Source organism: Ahaetulla prasina, chromosome 5 (assembly GCF_028640845.1).
Source record: "Ahaetulla prasina isolate Xishuangbanna chromosome 5, ASM2864084v1, whole genome shotgun sequence".
Lineage (NCBI taxonomy): Eukaryota > Metazoa > Chordata > Lepidosauria > Squamata > Colubridae > Ahaetulla > Ahaetulla prasina.
Window position 1 is genome coordinate 66,955,366 of NC_080543.1, and position 17,399 is coordinate 66,972,764.

At 40.4% G+C, this 17,399-nt stretch overlaps 1 protein-coding gene across 7 annotated transcripts in view; it reads right to left on the reverse strand.

Annotated features, from left to right (window-relative positions):
* Positions 1-17,399, reverse strand: part of SYTL5 (synaptotagmin like 5) — a 187,050-nt gene that overhangs the window by 59,992 nt on the left and 109,659 nt on the right. For 5 of the 7 annotated variants that reach the window (XM_058184449.1, XM_058184452.1, XM_058184445.1 and 2 more), the window contains 6 exons: positions 16,585-16,732; positions 16,075-16,204; positions 13,468-13,574; positions 12,466-12,558; positions 3,081-3,146; positions 220-398 (listed from right to left, as the gene is read on the reverse strand). In XM_058184449.1, the coding sequence (XP_058040432.1) occupies positions 220-398; positions 3,081-3,146; positions 12,466-12,558; positions 13,468-13,574; positions 16,075-16,204; positions 16,585-16,732 (723 nt within the window). The remainder of the gene's footprint in view (positions 1-219; positions 399-3,080; positions 3,147-12,465; positions 12,559-13,467; positions 13,575-16,074; positions 16,205-16,584; positions 16,733-17,399) is intronic. The other 2 variants (XM_058184448.1, XM_058184447.1) reach the window with 2 other exon arrangements.

The window sequence follows — 17,399 nt, forward strand, 5'->3', positions numbered from 1 at the left end:
GATATGGCTGTTATCTCATTTAAAGTAAAGCTTCAATAAGAAGATGGGAGAAACTCATGCTGTCTTTTACTTTTTGCAAACTTCAACCCAAATGTGAATGTGTGATATTCTACTATACTAAACAGTAGATCTGTGGAAAGCAAATCTAACAAGCAAACATAACTAGGATAGTAAATAAATAGAAGTTTAGTAAAAAAAAAGAGAGAGAGATTTGCTTACGGATCTGTTCTTTGTTTCTTTTCATCAACAATGGCCAAGTTCTTGCATTTTTTTACAAGTATGTTAAGGGCTCCTGTTTTATAGCTGTAGCTAATTTGCAGACAAATTTCACCACCAATATTCACGTTTCCATAGTCCCCAGTTTCACTGTAAACACTCATCATACTGTTAATGCTGGTCTGAAGAAGAGAGGGTGACAAAATTGGTTGATGGCAAAATTTAATCTCAGTATCCCAATGAAGAAACATACCTATTTTATTTTAGTTGTTCAAATAGCTCAAAGTATTTTATTCAGTTCTCATGTATGTACACATCTGTAAAATTAAACTCAGAGATTATCCTAAACTCATCCGGTAAACCCATGGATGGAAACTTCAGTGCCTAGTTTAATATTTTAACTCCAGAATAATTTACTTATGTTTTTAATTAACTTCTTTAACTGATATATATTGTGGGATATCTTACCTTCAGTAAAATATTTGAGCAAGTACAGTTAATCCTCGATTTAACAATCATCTGTTTAGCAACTGTTATGACAGTGCTGAAAAAAGTGACTTATGACTGATCCTTACACTCACATTGCAGTATCCCTAGCCATCTAATCAAAATTCAGGCACTTGGAAATCTTATTGTATTTACAACAGTTGGCAGGATTCTAGCATCACAAGACCACCTTTTGTAACTTTCCCAGCCAGCTTCTGACAAGCAAAGTCAATGTGGGATTCCACATTTGCTTAAGCAGCAGTGGCAAAAAAAAAAGGTTGTAAAATCAGATGCAATTCATTTAACAACTGAGTTGCTTGGTGATGGTCCCAATTGTGGTCATGAGGACTACTTGTACCCATGACATGCCAATTAGCACATTGTGATCTGGATGGCACTCATGAGAACGAAATATATAGCTGGCCTGAAAATCAGTAATGACCCCTAATCAAATTAGATGGTATTAAGTGATACCAAAAGGATCAATCCCGAATCTCCTACAATTCAAAATTTTCACTAATTATTTGGATTAAGAGGTGGAAGGAATTATTATCATATTTTAAACTGATATAAAAATTGGTGAAATAGCTAACAGCAAGAAGAGAGAAGTTATATTAAAAATAACCCTGACAGATTGGAGAAATGAGCTGAATATAACAGAATAAAATGTAAAAGAGAACAGTGTGATGATCTTCATTTCAGACACATAAATCAAATGAAGGATTATAGGAAGAGAAATACCTAACTTATCAAAAATCATTGCCATAAAAGATTTTTATCACTAGTTGATTGGAAATGACAGTTGTATAATAGAGTGGCAAATTGGGCAAGTGCAATACTATGTGCTTGCATCCATAGAAATATCATTTGCAAGTCACAGGAAGTAATTGTTGGCCTCTACTTCAACAATCTCAGTCTGAACACTATACTTTAATAAGGATTTAGAGAAGCTGTAGCTGACCAATAAAAGTGCAATAAAGATAATCAGGGAATTAGAACAAAACCTCATAAAGAGAAATTAAAAAACTTTTGTTTAGCTTTGAGAAAAAGGAGGTTAAAGGAGGATATATAGCAGGGGTAGTCAACCTTTTTATACCTACCACCCACTTTTGTATCTCTGTTAGTAGTAAAATTTTCTAACTGCCCATCAGTTCCACAGTAATGCGCCGTGTCGTCTGCGCATGCCTCTCACGCATTGTGGATTGGGTTGGGGGGGCGCCGGCTACCAGCTCTGCTTGTCTGTTACAGCTGGGTGGTGTGGGGGGAGATGTTTTAGCTATTCTGGGATGAGGCTCTTTTGTTTGCGGTTGCACTATATGTAACGTGAATTAAACTTATGTGCGGGCAATACAAATAGTATATTTTCAGAAATTTAAATTGTCACGCAGAATTTTATGAAAACCTAATGAAAATGTTTTTAAATAATGCTATGAAATTTTTTTAAAAAATCAATTAAATTTTAAAAAAGGAAAGTGCTTCAGTATCGGACAAAACCCCTACCGCCCACCATGAAAGCTAGAACGCCCTCTAGTGGGCGGGAGGGACCAGGTTGACTACCACTGATATATAGCATCCTTCAAATACCTGAAAGGATGCCACATATCACAAGGGTCCTGCCCAGATGTGATATTCAGCAGGTTCGGACCAGTTCTGGAGAACTGGTAGTGGAAATTTTGAGTAGTTCGGAGAACCGGTAAACACCACCTCTGACTGGCCCCGCCACATCTATTCTCTGCCTCCCGAGTCCCAGCTGATCAGGAGGAAATGGGGATTTTGCAGTAACCTTCCCCTGGAGTGGGGTAGGAATGGAGATTTTACAGTATTCTTTCCCCGCCATGCCCAACAAGCCATGCCATGCTCACCAAGCCATGCCCCCAGAACCGGTAGTAAAAATTTTTGAATCCCACCACTGGTCCTGCCATTCCAGAATGTAGGATACAGAATAATAGATTTAAGTGACAGGAACACAGATTTTGGTTGCATAATAGGAGAGGGGGAAAGCTTACAGTTTGATATTACTCAAAGAGTTAGTTGGATCCCCTTCACGTTTTCACACAAAGGCTAGGCAGCCTGATGCTTTCATTCAATGAATAGGAGATTGAACTTGAAAGCCTAAATGATCCATTACAATCTATGATTCTATATTATCTTCCATTCAAATAATCTGAATAGATGGAAAAATTATTTCTCCATATATCTTTCTATTACAAAACAGCAATTCTCATTTTTAAGGATATGATGCTGTTATTGTTAGCCAGTGACTTAATAAAGAATTTTTTTTCAATTAACAGACATTTATTTTTGCTATTTATATATGTAGAAATGAAAGAGGAACAGATATGAGCTCTTGCATGTGACAGAAAAGTGAGAAAACTTACAGTATCACCATCTGCTTCTGGAACATTTAAGTAGTTCCATTTCCTTTCAGAATTTGAAGGAGAATTCTTTATGAGGGAGGCAAAAGGCAGAGGAAAGAAGAGCATTATGTAGTACCAATAGGGATACAGAAATTCAAGAGACAGTTTGAGAAAGTAAAAATGGATAAAGAAAAGACATGTTGTGACACTAGAAATATAACAACCCAACATTGTATGGAGAAAAATGATTAATAAATAACTCCCATTTATAGAGAAAGACATACAAGAAATCATGTTATCTCTCCAATGATGAATTTAACCTTAGGCTGAGCACTAATTTTCCTTTTACAGTATTACAGAAATATTTGGATACAAATATTTTATCACAAGGCAGATGTCTATCTGCCCACATATCAGCACTTTGTAGCTAATGTATTTTAACCAACCATTTAAAATCCCTTAGAATACAAAATACTTAAATACTGTAATTACTATAGCAATTACATTACCTGCTAGTTGCCAACAAATAATTTATTTGCCAAGCGTCAAGTGAAATTATTCACAGTTTGGTGTAATGGTTAAGGTACTTAACTGGAAGGTGGGAAATTGAATTTTAGTGCTTCCAGAAGCATGAAAGCTAGCTATCTGACTTTGGACTGGACATTCTTTCTCAGTATAAGCAACTTCATAGGTGGCTGTTGTGAGAAAAAGAGGAAGCAGGAGAACTATATACACTGCCTTGAGTTTTACATAATAAAGGAGGGATACTTATCTAATAATAATGACAACATAATAGTGCTACCTTAAATGTTAAACTATTATTTGCTTAATATGTGAAATGTACAATCTTCTTTCTAGCACAAAAGGAAAATAATTATTGGGTCCTGATTTCATCACGTTGATGAAATAGGCTCTACCCTATGCCTTGCTGAAATATTGGACTAATTCCAATATAAACTTCAACAACATAACTGAAACGTAATCCCCAGTTATAAAAAAATAAGCAAAAAGTAATTACAGTATATTCATAACTATTGTGTTGAGCTCCAATCTGGGACTCGCCATACCTGGGGTTGGGGGGGAGAGGTGCGAAGGCTATGGAGCAACACATAGCGGAGAAGGCGACAAGAGTGACAGGTGAGGCTGTGGCTGCACGACTTCTGGTGACAGTGCTGAACAGTCACTCGCTAGCTGATTGCTCCCCTGCATGGGCCTCCAATTGGGATGTGCAAGGCACCAAAGCATGCCGCCGGTTGGGAGGTTGTGCCGCTGGTGCCAGAGAGGAGGCCACCACCACGGTCTACTGAATATTGGTTGACCAGAAGATGTGTCTGATCAGCCGGAGGGCATGGTTCCTGGACTATAAAGTGCACTGGGAGACGAGAGCTCCCAGCACTGATTTTACAAGGGACGGTGTTTCCTACTCATCATGTACCAAGGCTTGCTTTTAAGGATTAAAATTTGGATTACTGAGTTTCTTGATTGCCTGATTGTGTTTGCTTTGGTCCTAACCCGATCCGGGATTAGACCTTTGAGAAAAAGTCAGCACTCTTCATTTCTAATTGTTCCTATCATTGTCTTCCACAGTCATTAGGGTTGACCAGATAGGAGGAAGAAAGCCACTGTAATGGCTGAAGATACAGTGCCAAAGGTGGCTGAAGTGGAGCCTGCTCTAGAGGAGGATGTGTTGCAGTGGCCCATATGGACACCAGGGTATTCACTCCAGCAGGTGGCAAGGGGTCCACCGCCATTGCAGGCTTCATTCAACAGGAACCCCAACCCTTGTTTCTGAGCCAAGCCATTAGCCATTTGGACCAGTACACCTGATTGTACACTTTGCAGTGGGCAATGGTGGTGGCCGTGACAGCAGTGTTGGAAGGTGAGGTTGCTAAGTGGGTAGCAGACTTGCACAGTGAGCACATCTGGGAGTTGGTGAATGGGGGTCTATTCCTGGAGGCGCTACAAGTCAATTTCGAGGTTGAGTCCCGCATGCTACAGGCAGAAGGAGAGCTCCTATCACTAAAGCAGAGGGGCCAGTCAGTGGTGGAGTATGTCCAGGAATTCTGCCAGGTCACTGGTAAGCTGAGGGCCTGGCTGGAAAGGTTGTTGGTCCATCAATTCAGGGTGGGATTGTACCGCGATCTTCGCCAGGCCTGTGTTTCCCGGGGTATTCCACATTAGCTGCAAGAGTGGTTCAGACGGTCATAGACTTGGATGCTGGGTTACGGGAGTTTCTTCTCAAGAGGACATGGCCCTGGGCCCCAGAAGGCTACAGACAGAATGACTGGTGGAACCCGGCCTGTCCCTAGCGCCCTGAGCCCTATGATGAGGCCTGTTTGACCGCTCCTACACTGTTTCTGGTGTAACCAACTGGGACACCGTGCAGCTGAGTGCATAGCACCTTTGTTGCAGTTACCGAAGTCACCGGCCAGTAGCTCTGGTAAGAATGCAAGGCCTCCTCGACAGACCCTTGAAAAGTCATGGGGAGCACACCAGGTGGAGTCCTTGGTGACTTCCTCAGAGGAGGGAGAAGCGATGGCAGTGGAGAAGTTCCAGGCAGTGCCCTACGACAGCAAGGATGACGGCCCAGAGGACCTGATGGTAAGTGACCCCATCCATACATTCATCATTCCCATCACCATAGTGAGCCTCCAATTAACGCAGCATGGGTGGTACGGTGCACTGATAGACTCAGGGTATACCCGATGGCCTATCAGCCAAGTTGTGGTTACTGCATTAGGGATTTGGGTGAGGGGATGGCCAAGCCTGTTAGGTTTGAACAGGTGGATGGCTCATTGCTAGGGGGAGCTCCTGCTACCCACTTCATGGAACCAGTATGGTTGGAGATGGGAGAGCATTGGGAGGTAATTAGATTCATTGTGGTGGCAACAATGACCAAGTCCTGGGATTGGCATGGCTGCGTAAGTGAGGCTGCACAATATGGTGGGAAGGTGGCTACAGGAAGTTGGGGATAGGCCTCTTCCCCACGAGCAGGCTCAGAGAGGGGCAGAGAGTGGGCTAGGGGGGAGGCCTAGGGAGGCCCCAGAGGAGGCTCGTTCCCCCTTTCCCCAGGTCTACACAGACCTGGCAGGGGTCTTCAATGAGGAGTGTGAGACCCTACCCCCACACCGCCAAACTGATACCCAGACTCAAACTGCCTAAGTCAAAGATGTATTTGATGACACCGAAGAAGATGGGGGAACTTTGATGATACATTGACAAGAACTTGGCTAGGGGGTTCATCCAACCAGCCCAGTTGTCAAAGAGAAAAAAGATGGGACTCTGCACGTATGCATTGATTTACACAGAATTAACTGTGTATGGAAAATATGTAACCCCTGCCTCTCATGAAAGACATGTTTGCCCATTTGGCCAAGGGCCGTTTTTTTTTAGCAAGTTAGATCTGTGGGAGGCTTACTACTGAATCCGCATTAAACCAGGGTATTAGTGGAAGACAGCATTCAACTGCCTGTTGGGGAGCTACCAGTTCCAGGTAATGTCATTCAGGTTACAAGAGGCCCCAGTGGTGTTCATGTAGCTTATTAAAGATGTGTTACATGAACACCTGTACCGAGGGTCCTTGTGTATCTCGATTACATACTCATCTATACCACCACTATGGAGGAACACACCCGGTTGGTGCGGCAGATGTTGAGGAAATTACTGATGGCAAAGCTATATGTAAAACTCTCCAACTGTGAGTTTCACCCGACTCATCTGGACTATTTGGGCTACCGTATATCCAACACTGGGGTGGAAATGGATCCACATAAGGTTCAAACCATGTTGGAGTGGCAGGCACCAAAAACACACAGACAATTGCAGAGCTTCCTTGGCTTTGCCAATTTTTATCAGCAATTCATCCCATAATTTGCCAGGGTGGCATTGCTGTTGACTGACATACTTCAAATGAAGCACACTTTAATGAAGCCTCAACCTGGACAACCACTCCAGTGGACAATGAACTGCCAACAAGCCTTCGAAATGCTAAAAGCCCCCTTTGCTAGGAAGCCAGTCCTGAAGCACCTTGACTCTGGGCAACGGAGCTGTCCTGTTGCAGAGAAACAAACGAGGTCAGATGCAGCCTTGTGCATATACCTCATGCAAGCTTACTGAGACAGAACGCAATTGGGCAATATGGGAGAAGAAGGCCTTTGCTGTGCGATGGGGATTGCTGACATGGCAACATCTTTTGAGAGAACCATTTGAGGTCTGGACAGACCACAAAAACCCTTTTTTAAAATCAATTTTAATTGCTTTTTTCCCCCTCACACCCCCCCCCACATATTTTATGAACAGAGAATTGGCCATATCATATCTTATACAACTTAACATATCCAAATACATTTTACTTAGTTACAATTTCTGCCAAAATGTTCTTTTTCCATATTTTTAATCGTATCTTAATATTTCTATGCTTATTTATGTAGATCACATCTTCTTTCGCCCTCCAGTTCTAATCTCTCCATTTTTACTCATATATATTCTATTTTATTATTTTTTAAATAGTTTAGTTTTTATCCTGATATATTCAAACATGTTTCGGGTTGCCTTTTTTCTACTTCATTTTTTTCGTTTTACAGAAATCTTTCTTCTCTTCTTTTATCCTTCCTAATTTCTTCTCTTCTCTCCTACTCCTTCTCTACTTCCCCTTCCTTTCTCCCCCTCCTCCTTTCTTCATCCCTATCTAACCTTCTCTCCTACTCTTATTTCCCCACCTTTTCTTCCTCTCCTCTTCCCTTTCTTCTTTTCTTCTTTCTCCTTCTCCCTTTCTTCCATCTCTCTCCTCCTTCTTATCTCTCTCTATTGCTGTATTCATTTTCAATTCAATATTTTTCACTATGTTGTCCAGACAACCCCGATTTTTCCATTTATTGAATGTATTTCTCAGAATTCCCCTCATATATTTTTAATTCTTGACATTATCTTTCAACTTATTCCATTTTTACCTTACAACCTTTTAGTTAATTCAACTTTCCACCTCTTATTTTCTTTAAATTCTTGTTCCCAGTTCAATAGTTATTTTGCTCTTTCATTAGTATATATAATTTACTAACATTTCAGTTTTGTTCAATTTTATATCTCACTTTCAATTATTTTCATCCATCAACCATTCTATCTTTCACATTTCGTCTGCTGGTCTATTTTTCTTAAACAGTATACTTCTTCTAAAACATATTTCTTTACCACCCACAATAATTCTCTCCAATCCATGCATCCTTAAACAACAAAACATATAACCTATTTTATCTTTCACATTTCATCTACTTCTCCCTTTTACATTAAACAGTATATTACTTCTTCTTTTGCTTCTTACATACACTTCATCTTTACTTACTTCTCTTTTACAATAATCTATATATTTCTTCTAATTTACTTCTTACATACAGTTTCTACTACTAATATCCTTCCCTTAAATCAACTTATTAATATTTTAATTTCCTTTCTGCTATCCATTCTTCTTTCCCTTTTCACCATTTTCTTTCGGCCTCTCCAAAATTCCATTTCTTAATATTTTCCTCCCTTTCTCCCATTCTCTTTTCTTCTTTTTCTCTTTCTTATATCTTCCTTTACACCTCCTTTCTCTAATTTTTCTTCTTTTGATTTCCCCCCTCAATCTTTTCCCATTTTCTCCTCCTCTGTTCTTTTTCCCCCTATCTATTTTTATTCTGTCACTGGCAATCCCAGTGTAATCATCTATATTTTTTACTCTTTTAGTTTACCCCCTCAATCTTTTCCCATTTCCTTCTCTTCTCTTTTGAAAGATATTTCCCCCTATCCATTGTTATTCTGTCACTGTCAATCCCAGTTTAATCATCTATATTTTTAACTCCAATTATGTCTTCAGCATTGTATTCTTGTTCCTCTTGTTTCTCACTCATATTTTCTTTTTCTTCTTTTCTTTTACGTTTTAACCAGTCCTCTGCTTCTTTATTACCCTTAAACAATTCTCGCACCATTTGAAGCATCTCCCTTAATTCCTCATACTCATATTCCCAATTCTCCATGTTATCAATTTAAAGGGAAAGGATTTTTGAATTTAGTATTTTAGCTTATATAAGTTTGAATTCAAGTCCATGTAATGTCTTTTTTTCTTTTTTCTTTCCAAATAATGTCCAGTTCAAATGTTCATTTAAGCCATTCAATTTAAATCTCTGTTCTTTCCACTCCTTTTTGCAATCGTACTCCAGCTGTTTAAACAAAAACTCCTCCGGTCATTTCCCACGGTAGTCTAAGTAATGCGATGCTTTCTTCCCACCAGCAGATGACTCTCTCCAATTCACAAATCCCCTTGCAACAAAATGTCAGTTGTTAATCCACAAAGATAATTATTTCCTCTTCCTGAATTAAATCCTTTTGTTAGTAAAAAATACTTTTCCTCAATTTTCTTTTTCTTTAACTATTTTTAACTTCTTCCAAGTCCAAATTTAAATCCAGATGGTAGGTTTTCCTTTTAGGGCTTTGATCTTAAAATCCTAACATCTTGAGGCACTCTAAACGCCATGTTGGTTGTTCCCGAAGCAGGTCCAGTGGGCACAGTACTGCCAATGGTTCTGTTTTACTCTGAAGTACATCCTGGGGAGTGGGGTAAGAACTTCCTGGCAGATGCTCTGTCATGGATGCACCAGTATAACAGAAGTGGGAAGAAGTAATCCATGCCATCATACCCCCTTCCCCAAAAGCAGCACAGGTGATGGTTGGAGGCCCAATTGATGGCTTGACACATGATCTACAGACCGCATTACTGGTCGACCCATGGCTCTGAGAGAACCAACAGCTACTCACCCAAAGGAATGGCTTTGCATTAAAGGGCAGCAAACTATACGTACCACTCACCCTGAGGCCCAGGGTACTGTGACGGTGCCATGACACCAAGAAAGCTGGTCATTTCAGGTTCCTTAAAAGCCTACACCTCACCAGGTGCCAGTTCTGGTGGCCGTGAATGAAGTCCAAAATAGAGAGTTATAGCCGGTCTGTGCAACCATGAAACTGCAGCCAGGGAAACCCCTAGGCCGCTTACAGCCTGTGGCTGATCCCTCCTGGCCTTGGGAGGAGATTACCATGGACTTCATCATAGAACTGCCAGAGAGTAACGAACACTCCATGATATGGATGATTGTTGACCTTTTCTCCAAACAGACCTATTTCGTGCCATGTTCCAGATTGCCTTCAGTGTGAAGGCTAGCAAAGCTGCTTATCAGACATGTTTACCATCTCCATGGGGCTCTACGGTGCATCATTTTGAGGGGTGAAGTTCACTGTTAAGTTCTTGTAAAACTTCATATGCCTGATCGTCCTCCCAAGACCTAAGCACAATCTTTCAACCCAGCACAAACGGTGCAGTAGAAAGAACGAATGCCATGGTGGAACAATATCTGAGGTGTTATGTCACCTATCAACAGAAGAATTGGGCAGACCTCCTTCCATTTGAGGAGGTGGCCTACAATAATTCGGTGCACAGCAGTACCTGTTTCACCCCTTTTCGGGTGGTTCATGGGATGGAATTGGTACTCATTCCTGAGTGGCCCCAAAGACCATCCTTTCCCCAGTAATCCAAGCAAGTGGATGAACAAGATACCAGGAGTGTGGAGCACTGTAAAGACAGTGCTGCAGTAGGTGGCCAAGACCCTTAAGGCTCAGGATGATAAGAAACAGACTTCCCACAAATCTTTTCAGGTGGGAGACCAGGTGTACCTCTCAACTAAATATCTCAAATTGAAAGTGCCTTGAAAGAAACTGGGCCCAAAATACCTCGGGTCTTTCCAATTGTATGGGTAATCAATCCTGTAATCATGGAACTGAAACTTCCACCCTTGCTGAGGAAGGTGCACCCTGTGTTCCAAAGCAGTCTCCTGGAAACCTGTGGAAGACTCTAATATCTGGCCCCTTCCCCAGCCACTGGGTCCTGTAGTGGGGACTGGTACAAAATAGACCAAGTGTTATACTTGCACCTTTATAGGGGTAAATTGCAGTATCTGGTACGATGGAAAGGATACCCTGCTGCTGACGCCTCATGGGTGGCACACTGGGATGTGAGGGCCATAAGATTGCTTATGATGTTCCACAGGAACTATCCTTGTAATCTGGGGGGAGAAATACATGTTAGGGTGCCGTGCCTAACCCCTATGTCTCCTATCTTCCAGGTGCAGTCCTGGTAGGGGGGAGACGCCTGTTGAGCCATGATCCAGGGCTTGCCATACCTGGGGGGGGGAGGTGGGAAGGCCATGGAGCAACACAGTGGAGAAGAAGACCAAAGCAATGGGCGAAGCTGCAGTGGCAGGGCTGCTGGTGCCTGCGCCGACAAGCTATTTGCCAAATGCTCCTGTTGATGATCCCTCCGAGAAGGAAACAAAGCAGCACGCAGCGTGGAGAGCAACCAGAGCGATGGGTGAGGAGGCAGCTATGGTGGCAGAACTTCCAGTGACAGTGCCGAACAGCCATTCGCCAGCTGATCACTCTCCTGCATGGGCCTCCAGTCAGGATGCGTAAGGCCCCAAAGCATGCCACTGGTTGGGAGGTTGTGCCAATGCTGCCGGATGGGAGAGGAGGCTGCCACCATGGTCTACCATGGTGTTAGTTGACCAGTGGGTGTGTCCAGTCAGCCGGAGGGTGTGGGCCAGTGGTGAGTTTCTATCAGTTCACCCCAGTGTGGGAGTGACGGTGGCGGTGGCAGGAAGCTCTGCCCACCAGCCTGGATGTCATCACGGATGCTCTGCGCTTGCACAGAAGTGCCACACATGAGCAAAGTGAGCACACATGCACGCTCACAGTTCCAAACTGGTAGCGAAGGTAAGTGGAACCCACTACTGGTGTGGTCCTGGACTATAACTGACTTTGCAAGGGACTGTTTTTCCTATTCATCATGTACCAAGGCTCCAGCCTGCTTTTAAGGATTAAAATCTGGTTTACTGAGTTTCTTGGTTCCCAGAGTGTGTTTGCTTTGGTCCTAACCAGGTCCGGCCTTGGACCTTTGAGATATTGGCTATATCCTTGTATCCATCAAATGAAGTGCAGTAAGCATAATAGTTGTATCTTGATTAAATGGATCAACTGCCGTGGTTCCTCTAAGCTGCCAACATTCTATGCTTATTGGAAGCTAGCAGGACCTGCAATCATTCATGCTTTTGTTGAACAAACATTAAAGTCTCTAAAAATCCAAATAATGGAAATGGCATTTAAGCTACCAGTACTAAAACAAGAGAACTGAAGCTAAAAATCAGCTGTGGAATGAAACACAACAGAATAAAATATATTAGAAATGAACATGGTCCAAGCATCAAAAATCTAATATGCTGTAGGAAGAACAGTACAAGAAAGTCATGCATATGTATTTAATTGGTATGTATTTAATAACATAATGTATTTAATTAAATTTAATTAAATTTAACAATTTAATTCCACTTACTGTGGAAAATCCACTTGCCAAATTACTTTGCCTTTTGGAAAGGTCAGAGGCTATAAGGTCATCCATATCTTCTTCTGCTTCATTCAGGTAATCCTAATGGAAAAGCAAGGCATATAACCACAATTAAGGAATAAAATGATATTTTATTAGGAAGGGGTTGAGTGGAGGACTAAAAACTATCTTCTGTTGCTGTTTAAATAAAACCATTTATCTTAGCTTCAGTATCTCACCCTGTTTCACTTTTTGTCTTTCATAGCATTTTAGTGTCTGAAATATCTCCAGTTATTGTGAACATCTAGCCTGCCATACTTAATGATAGCAGCTGAAACTCTACCTTATAATTACAAATTATACCCAAAAAGGTTTCATTACACAGAGTTATTCAAACTGTGTCCCATAGTGTGGCTGATCCTTTCATAAACCAAGCTGAGGCTCTGCAAAGATGGAAAAGTGAAGAGAAATGCTACCCTCTGCCTTCCAAGATTGAAAGCCCCATGCAACTGCTCTTATGGTTGTTATAGACATGGAGCAGTTGACAGTGATTGAGTTCCATTTTGTATTAAAATTCTGTATTAAACTGAGTTCTGCCAACTGCAACTCTTCACTTCAAAAGATAAAGCATGTGTTGACAGTTGTGCTTGGTGCAGATCTCTGACTGGGCCAAGGGCTGAAGTTTGGGAGATTTCAGCAGAATCAGACTGTGTCATCCTGCTTTATCCTGCACCTAAATTAAATGAGGAAATGCAATCTTCTTTGTAATTGGATGCTGGGGCCATTCATGACATTTCAGCCTAACTATTATACAAGGTTCTTGCAAGGGTATATTTGTAGTTATCTTCATATAAAAGCCCCTACATTTTTATTATTTTTATTGTATTTTTGATATAAACTGTGACATATATTTGAATTACTGGAATTAGTCAAATGAGAAATTTATTATTACTGGTAAAATAAAAGAGTCAAAATATTCTAATTTGTAAGATTTGAATCTTTCCAGCTCACCACATCATGGTCCAGTGCTCCAGGTACAGATTTACTTCTTAAGCTTAAAGTATCTTCATTTCCTTTTGAAAAGGATCCACTGAGATCTCTCTCTGATCTACTATGATCTGCAAGATATAAGGAAAATCCATGTATAATGTATTAGCAATCTATATAGAAGATATTATACCAAAGGTGCTTTTTCAAGAGGCAATTGGACTTTCTTGTTTTTCTTTGAAGATGTTTTGCTTCTCATCTAAGAAGATTCTTCAGCTCTGATTGGATGATGGGGAATGGAAGGATTTCTCCCATCATTCAGTCAGAGCTGGAGAAGCTTCTTGGATGAAAAGTGAAACATCTTCATAGAAAAACAAGAAAGTAAAGTTGCCTCTTGAAAAAAAACCCTTTGGGACAACATGACTTGAATGACTGAGAATCTGCATTCAGCCTTCTTCATCTTCAGTTATAAGAATCAGGCAGCAGGTGACTTATGTCTGAAGAGCCACTGGCAATTAAATAAATAATACTGCGTTAGGATCCAGATCAGAATTACAAAAAGTGTACCCAATCATTACCCTTTGATGGTTTCTGCAATCACAACAGAATAGAATAGAATAGAATAGAATTTTATTGGCCAAGTGTGATTGGACACACAAGGAATTTGTTTTGGTGCATATGCTCTCAGTGTACATAAAAGAAAAAGAAAAAAGAAAAAAGAAAAAAAATACATCAAAGGTACAACATTTACAACACAAATGATGGTCATAGGTTGCAATTTAATTCTTAATGATAGCAATAAAAAGTAACAGTCATACACTCATAAGTGGAAAGAGATTGGTGATGAAAACGATGAGAAGATTAATAGTAGTGCAGATTTAGTAAATAGTTTGACAGTGTTGAGGGAATTATTTGTTTAGCAGAGTGATGGCTAAAAAACTGTTCTTGTGTCTAGTTGTTCTGGTGTGCAATGCTCTGTAGCGTCGTTTTGATGGTAGGAGTTGAAACATTTTATGTCCAGGATGTGAGGGATCTGTAAATATTTTCATGGCCCTCTTCTTGATTTGTGCAGTATACAGGTCCTCAATGGAAGGCAGGTTGGTAGCAATTATTTTTTCTGCAGTTCTAATTATCCTCTGAAGTCTGTGTCTTTCTTGTTGGGTTGCAGAACCGAACCAGACAGTTATAGAGGTGCAAATGACAGACTCAGTAATTCCTCTGTAGAACTGGATCAGTAGCTCCTTGGGCAGTTTGAGCTTTCTGAGTTGGCGCAGAAAGAAGAGTCTTTGTTGTCCTTTTTTGATGATGTTTTTGATGTTAACTGTCCATTTTAGATCTTGCGATATGATAGAACCTAGAAATTTGAAGGTTTCTACTATTGATACTGTGTTGTCTAGTATTGTGAGAGGTGGAAGTATGGAAGGGTTTCTCCTAAAGTCTACCACCATTTCTACAGTTTTGAGTGTGTTCAGTTCCAGATTGTTACGGTCGCACGACAAGGCTAGTCGTTCGACCTCACGTCTATATGCAGATTTGTCATTGTCTCGAATGAGACCAATCACAGTAGTTTAACAGATGGATCGTTGGAGATGCAGTCATTGGTATACAGAGAGAAGAGAAGTGGGAAGAGCACACAGCCTTGGGGGGGGCCCTGTGCTAATTGTATAGGTATCTGAAGTTATCTCACTTAGCTTTATCTGCTGCTTCCTGTTTGTTAGGAAGCTTGTGATCCACTTGCAAGTCTGTTCAGGTACTTGTAGTTGGTTTAGCTTAGTTAGAAGAGTGTCTGGAATGATGGTATTGAATGCTGAACTGAAGTCTACAAAGAGGACCCTTACATAGGTCTTTGGAGATTCAAGATGTTGTAAGATGTAGTGCAGAGCCATATTAACAGCATTATCTGTTGATCTATTTGCTCGGTATGCAAATTGCAAGGGGTCTAACAGTGGATCCATGATGGTTTTCAGGTAGGAAAGCACTAGCCTTTCAAAGACTTTCATGACTACAGATGTTAAAGCAACTGGTCTGTAGTCATTCAGTTTCTTGATAGTGGGCTTCTTCGGCACTGGGATGATGGTAGAGTGTTTGAAGCAAGAAGGAACATAGCACATCTCTAGTGATTTGTTGAAGATGTGGGTGAAGATGGGGGCCAACTGGTCAGCACAGACTTTTAAGCAAGAAGGAGTTATCTTGTCTGGGCCTGGAGCTTTTCCTGGCTTTTGTCTGTGAAATAGGTCCTGCACTTCCTTTTCTGTGATCACTAGGGGTTGTGAACCCAATGAAATGGGGTCAGTTGTAGGAGGCTTGGCTGTTGTTGGTGTGTCTGAGTAGGTAAGAGTAAAAGTAAGAGTAGGTAAGCCAAAAATATGGTCCATATAAACTCTCTTCCTGTCCTCAGCCAAACCGCATCTGTCAATATAACCCTAAATTGATAGAAATTCTACATCTCTGATTTAGAATGACAAAAGTTGTCTGACCTGGTAGAAGGCTAATTTTTAGCAATTCTAACAAAACAAAAAAAACATTCCCCAAGGAGAAAAACTGTGGGAGGAAAAAAACAACTGAAATAATGAAAAGAGATAGTAATAGCAATTCACAAGTATATCAAAGTATCAGTAACTGAAAGCTCACCAGATGTTAAAGATGTCCTAGAAATTGCCACAGAAGGTGTTCTAGAATTTTTCCTATGATGCCTTTTTGACAAATCTGAAGGGATACTTTCACTGATAGACATAACAATGTTGTTTTCTAATTCAGAATCCTGCTCAGATAAAACAACATATATTTCATGTGTCACACATATAAGAAAACTCTTTAACATATGAAAAAACACTAGTTACAGTCTAGGAGGCAAACGCCCACCCAAGTTCAAGCCAATAACTCTAACTTTTCATTGTTTGTACAAATATTTCAGAATTTACTTTAAGCATGATTTGTTGAATATAAGAAATAAACCAGAATCAATTTTAGGAATGTACACAGATATATTAAGACTAGCAATCCAATCTCGATTTGTTTCCTCCACCATGTCTTTGTCCAATACTTAAAAGACTGGAGGAAAACAAGTAAACCCAGATTCTAGATTTGCCACTATGAAACGATTATTTCTCAACCAATCCATTTTTGCACCAGTCAACTTACCCTGCTGTAGTCAATAGTCATGCTGCGTGCACTCAGTGCTGGTGACCTTGGATAGAGTGGAGTAGAAGCATTGCTTTGACTTTCAGCATTTTTCATGTTCCCATTTATGTCTCCAAGAAGATGACTATCTGAGGGAAAGGTGTTCCCCCTGGAGAAATTGCACTAAATTAACCTTCTAATTTATATTGATACAGCATAAATAAAAAAGGAGAAACTACACATCAGAAATGATATTACAGCAGTAATTCGAATCTAAGACAAATACTTTAGTAGCATGAGGACATTTTAATATTTCATCACCTTGATAGCAGTCCTAATACCATTTTGCTGATCTACTTATATTTATAATCAAAGAGAACAAGCTCATTTAAAATTTGCAATCTAGCATCTTGCATTTGTTTGAAAGTGCAGTATCCATGGTTAGGCAAAAATTTTTTTAAAATTAAATTAAAATAAATAAAAACAAGTTTCTAAAGTCACATAATTGACACTTGTAGAAAATCTTGGGATCTGTTTTTAACAAAGCCAATGCTGACTGCTAGTTATTACTTTATTTGTTTCTAGATGTTGGCAGATCTGTTTTTTTATTATCTTTTCCAGTATCTTCCAGAGTATTGATGTTAGGCTGATTGATCTATACTTTCCTGGGTCTGTTTACCCCCCACCCCGCCCTTTTTGAAGATGGGAACCACATCAGTTCTTTTCCAGACCTCTGTTAGTTCACCAGTGTTCCAAGATTTTTTTTTTATTTAAAAGTTTTACAAAAAATTTTTACCCATACATCCCCTCCCTCCTCCCACCAACCCGCACCCTTT